The 5,748-nt window shown below is 36.7% G+C and overlaps 1 protein-coding gene across 1 annotated transcript; it reads right to left on the bottom strand.

Annotated features, from left to right (window-relative positions):
* Positions 1 to 1,034: 1,034 nt before the first annotated feature.
* Positions 1,035 to 4,593, bottom strand: pts (6-pyruvoyltetrahydropterin synthase). The gene is made up of 6 exons (XM_049015492.1): positions 4,434 to 4,593; positions 2,870 to 2,949; positions 2,659 to 2,681; positions 2,358 to 2,414; positions 1,713 to 1,783; positions 1,035 to 1,616 (listed from the first exon to the last, which is right to left on the bottom strand). The coding sequence occupies exons 1-6, from the start codon at positions 4,523 to 4,525 to the stop codon at positions 1,493 to 1,495; spliced, it is 447 nt and encodes a 148-aa protein (XP_048871449.1). The 5' UTR covers positions 4,526 to 4,593; the 3' UTR covers positions 1,035 to 1,492.
* Positions 4,594 to 5,748: the final 1,155 nt, after the last annotated feature.

Below are 5,748 nucleotides of genomic sequence, written 5' to 3'. Positions count from 1 at the left end.
TTGCACGTTGCTCCCCACATGCTGGTTTTCTGTGCACTGCAGCCTTTCTTCTGGCACATGGTACCCTGATGTTACTTACGAAGACATCATGCACAGTGTCTGCCGTTAATCTTGTGTGCTCTTGCTGTCTTCTGTTAATCTGCAATTTCTACTATATTTTTAGTTTTACACATATATGTCCTGTGAAGTGCTTCTCCATACGTCATGTAATTTTTGCCTTGTATGTCTTCCTTCACACTGGACAATAAACAATTCTGGTATGTTGATACATACTGGCAATAAAGTCAGTTCTGAGTTACCTAAGTAACTAAGTCATGCATTTATGAAATATGCAGCTAGTTTCCAAGATTCAGGATTTCATAGGACCTACTGTTTATGCATTTTAAGATAATGCCATGAAGCAAAAACCAGGTGACTTAAATGATACTTGGACTGTTTAAGCCATTTGTGTAGCTGTTTATATGCAGGGATTCCAGTTTCTGAAGCTTGTTCCGGAAACACTGACTACCTCTATAGTAAAAAATAAAAAAATTTGAATTTGGAACTGTCAACATAAAGATGAGCTTCACCAAAAACATGAGCTGCTCTTAAAATGCATAATATTCCCAGACAGCACAGTACTAGTCATGTCACAGCAGCACTGGAGTTTGGATGTTCTCTGTGTTGGACAGGTTTTATAGAAGACAGATCAATAGACAACATTAAAGCAAATAAAATCAAATTTGAATCTCTTTCCAGTGGTAATAGAAAATTCTGCACTACCTCTTTCAAAAAATGCCTCCAATCAATACGCCCAAATCAGAGCAACACAATTAGCATGGAGGCCCAAGAAAATATTAATATTAATAGTGTTAATTTTCAGTGGCTTTGAGGATTCTGATATGGAATTACATGAAAAATGAATCTGCAATCCTAGCTATACAGTATGTGTGGTATGATATGTTAAAAAAAAAAATGGCTACGATGACACCCACTGGAGGTTTTAGCATATTGAAAAAAATAAAGGAGGATAAAAAAAGACACACACACAAAAGTACATTTGCAGAAAAATAGTTGTAATTTTAAAAGTTAAGTGAGTTTGGGATTTCACTTATTAAACAGTGATAGGACATTGATGTGCATATATTATCTGTAATCCAACATCATCGGAAAACATTTTCAGGGTGTGATCTGTACGTAACTTGCTGTACCAAACTGTAAATCAGGAGACGCAGATGGACGTCTCTGCAAGACTTTTTAACCTACTGCTCCGAACCAGAAATTAAAACTTTTGACACCAAAGAAATTAATATCAATGTCACACATGCAGCATGGTCCCACTGGCATTGTAACCTCTGACAGTACCTATACTATACTCAATATATCATCAGTATTTTAAGTGCTAATTTATATATAAAAAAACACATCACTATTATTCTCTTAATTTTTGCAGTGAAATTATAATAATCTTAATTATATTATTTAAAATACCTTAATTAAGCAATATGTCTGCTTATTCTCCTCTGTAAATAACAATGTTCTTGTCAGTTTCATGTATCTTGATCTCATACAGCAAACCAGGTGGAAGGAGCTCCAACAAGCGGTCCCAGATGTACACAGCCAAATTTTCTGATGTGCTAAACAGGAAAATACAAATTAATATTAATTTACGGAACAACAGAAGTAGAGAGGAAAACTATTTTACTCCTTTTAACTGAAATTCGTTCACGAACCTGACCACATTTTCAAAGTATGGCACGTCCTTATCCAGGTTTTTGTGGTCAAGTGGTATCATGACTGCTTCCTGAGGTGAGAAGGTGGGCCCAAAGAAGTTCTCCAACAGTCAGAAGAGCTCACTCAGAACACACGTTGCCTAACTAGCATCAATAGCATATGATAAATATGATAAACGATAAAAGAAATAGCTCAAATATCAAAGCTAGTAAGTAAGTTTTATTTATAAACCACATTTTGAAACAACCAAGGTTGACCAAAGTGTCATACAAGAGTAGATAAATTCAGAAGAGCAATAAAATTATACAACACAATAAAATACATAGAAATGTATAAAGGGACATAGTGAAAACAAATTATTTATACGCCACTGAAAACAAATTGGTTTTCAGTCAGGTTTTAAAACTTTTAACAGGCAATGAGGTAATGAGTTCCATAACTTGGAAGCATATTATAAAAGTAGAAAATGAAAACTGCCAGATTTAAATTAATTTCATGAAAGTAAAGTTTATAAAGCACTAGTAAATCTAATACAATGGAGACGACACCTAATTTGTTATCTGCTTATTCCTCTTCTAGAGATAGATTTAAAAAAATAAGGTTGGGATTATCTGTGTGGTAAAAAAAAAAGTAAAGTGCCGTACCTCTATGTAGTGCTTGAGGTCTGTCAGATTCATGACCATACCAGTTACATGATCAATCTAAACAGGCAGAAAAAATACAGCTGACTATTTAAATAGAAATGGTATAGAAAAATCTGCACACTACTGAACATATTTTAAAATACTGTAAAGGAGTACAGACATGAGGTCACAAACCCCAACAAATTCAGCAAAATATAATAAACCATTTAATCTTGCTGGAACATTTTTCAATAAACTGCCATGGCAGAGTAATAACATTTCTGCAAAATATAATCGTTTACAGTAAGAATGAATTACTTACTTTTCCACGTACCGTCACTTCAACTGTAAAAGAAAAACATTGTTATTTAAGCCATTTCTTTTAATTAAAAGCACGTCTATGACTCCGGGCTTTTAATAAATGAAATGGGAACTGTTCACCATAAACAAATGCAAAGCAAGAATTAGAATTTAGTGATCGGTGGTCATTGCTGACACACCACAGCACACGGTGCAGAAGCAGCCTACCTGACCTTTATAGTTATGCCCATGACCGTGGGGGTTGCTGCACTTTCCAAAAATCTTTTTGTTCTCTTCATCACTGAGTGACTTACTGAGATGAAACGAAATAAGAAAAAAGTAATAATATATCGTGCAGATGTTAACTTCCGAACAGGCAGCTTATATGATACAATACTCCTTAAGATATTTTTGAAAATTCTACATATTATATGCTGAAAATGAAGAAAGAGAAAGAAACAGTATTTTGCAACATTGTGGAACAATTCCCAAAAATACTTCTTTTTTAATATTTTATATCTCGGCTTGATGCATTCTCCATTGCTGTTTTCATAGTACTATACGAGATGCTTGATTTGTATGGTTGTAGACCAGAAGTAGCACATCTGCACCTCCCTTTTAAACACATTCAATTACATGTACTTTCATGTGTTTATAATAGTATGTCACATCATAACTACTTAAACAGTTTGAATATGATGCTTCGCATATAACTAGCTATAAAATGGAGGCACTGTCCCATCTAAAACAGACTATTAGTACACACTTTGCAATGACATTTACATTCACAAATTTAGCAGCATTCGAGGTATCGGAGCCCATGTCTCTATATAGCGGGATACCTGATGTGTACTGAGAAGTTCATATTCGCCTGGCCCAGAGAGGTTTATGGTATTAAAATGTGCATGGAAACCTGGCTTCTCATTCACTGTGCACTATAGTATGACATGCCTTGTTTCCATCTAATTTAAAGTATTAAATCAGTCTGGGCCAGGACAATGTCACTTTTTCTAAACAGTGGGATACCTGATGTGTACTGAGAAGTTCATATTTGCCTGGCCTAGAGAGGTTTGGGCCCCCAAAATAACTGGAAAGCTGGCAGCTGATTTAAACTAATGTGTACAACATCATATTTTTATGGCATTAAATCAATCTAGGTAAGCACAATTTCACTTTTCTATATAGTGAGATACCTGCTGTGCATTGAGAAGAATATGACGTTTTATTCCGGTGTCATATTCCAAGAGAGGTTTATTTTCAATACGACAATATACACCGGTATACAGCGTTATGAATTACCGTTTCACGCCGGCCCCACATGGTGCATTTATACTGAATATCAAAACAAATCAATCAATAAATACAATTATAAATAAAAACGTTAACGCGTAGTTTTGGGTGCATGTCCAGCAACAAAAAAAGCTACATATGGTAAAACAAAAATTGCCAATAATTCTCCGGAAAATCATTTTCATTATATGCTTAAGTTCCAACGTTTAAATTCACCTAGAAAAGGTCTCAATGATAAACGGCGCAGCTTTCGCCACCGTGAACGAAATGCTGGCGAATAAGGAGCTAACTTCAGCCGTGCTCAGTTTGAATTCCCAGGTACAATTGCAAGCAGACTGAATCTCGCAGATACCTGTAACATGCATTAAATTTATAATTATCACCTTTACATGTCTATCTAATGATTTCTATTTGCTTGAAATATGTGTTTCCTAAAAGTTTATTCCTTTCGTATGAGAGGGCTGTCGGTAGGGTAAGATTTATGATATAAACACGTCGTCTCCTTACTTGTGAAGGCGATGGCAAGCGCTAAAACTCTCCACTCGGGTTAAGTATCCGATGCGCTCGTTCACACCGCTTTGCTGCTGCTTGCCTTCCATTTTACAAGCACAACTAGGAGAAAAACGTGTAAAATCTGCGACGATGCAAAGAGCTCGTCATTTAACAGAGTCACGTGGATGTCACGTGGTGGCAGGGTACCTTGGCACGTGATTTAGCAATAGAACGAAAACTTGTCAGTCGGCTTTTATGTTACTCAAGTTACGCAGTTACTTATAAACAGTCCGGTTGAAGCATTGACAAAAAGCTGAGTAGATTTTTTTCAATAAAACCTGATTAAAGTAAGTAGTAGTTTCATACGTGTAGCAGGTTACCAATTTATATTAACTGAATCGATGTAGGTGCCGTGGTTAGCACTGTTGCCTCACACCTCTGAGACCCGGGTTCGAGTCTCCGCCTGGGTCACATGTGTGCAGAGTTTGCATATTCTCCCCATGTCGTCGTGGGGTTTCCTCCGGGTACTCCGGTTTCCCTAAATTGCTAAATAGTGTGCATGTGTGAGTGAATGGTGTGTGAGTGTGCCCTGCGATGGGCTGGCCCCCCATCCTGCGTTGTTCCCTGCCTCGTGCCCATTGCTTCCGCGATAGGCTCCGGACCCCCCGCGACCCAGTAGGATAAGCAGTTTGGAAAATGAATGGATGGATGAACCTGTAAACCGTTACAGGCGTTAACCTTTGCTTCAGTTTCCAGAGCGCGGTCTAAGTACGCATGGAAGCTTTCTATGCAGCTCCAGTCGTTTGAACATGCGTGTGCACTATTCTGTTAGTTGCCAAATAACTAAGTTCTAAATAATTGCTATACGCTGCTCAACATCCCAGACAAAATGATTATTTTCTATGCACACTCACCAGTTATATGACATGTAAATATAGAAATTATACCTTAACAGAATATACAACCATTGAAACAAGACTGGAAAGAATCTATAAATGATATAAGAACATTTTTACTGCAAGGATGGTTTTAAAGTCTTATACTAGAGAAGTTAATTAACAATGAAATGGTTTTGAAATTAACACTTTGAGTTGAGATTAGTAACAGATATACCTCAGGGTTGCCAACTCTCACACATCTGGTGTGATGCTTACACAAGAAATCTTATGGTAAATCAATAGTATTCCATTGTAAACTTAAAATTAAGCATGTCAGATGCATTGGGGCAGTTTGCAAACCCTACAGACTATTTACAATGTACAAAAAAAAATCTGTCACGTGTGCAAACTTGTCTGGAAAAAAATCATGTCAGCTAGCTGACCGAAGTTGG

The sequence above is a fragment of the Brienomyrus brachyistius genome, chromosome 5, assembly GCF_023856365.1.
Source record: "Brienomyrus brachyistius isolate T26 chromosome 5, BBRACH_0.4, whole genome shotgun sequence".
NCBI classification, from domain to species: Eukaryota; Metazoa; Chordata; class Actinopteri; order Osteoglossiformes; family Mormyridae; genus Brienomyrus; species Brienomyrus brachyistius.
Note: the sequence above shows the minus strand (reverse complement) of the source record. Positions and strands in the feature narration are given on the sequence as shown.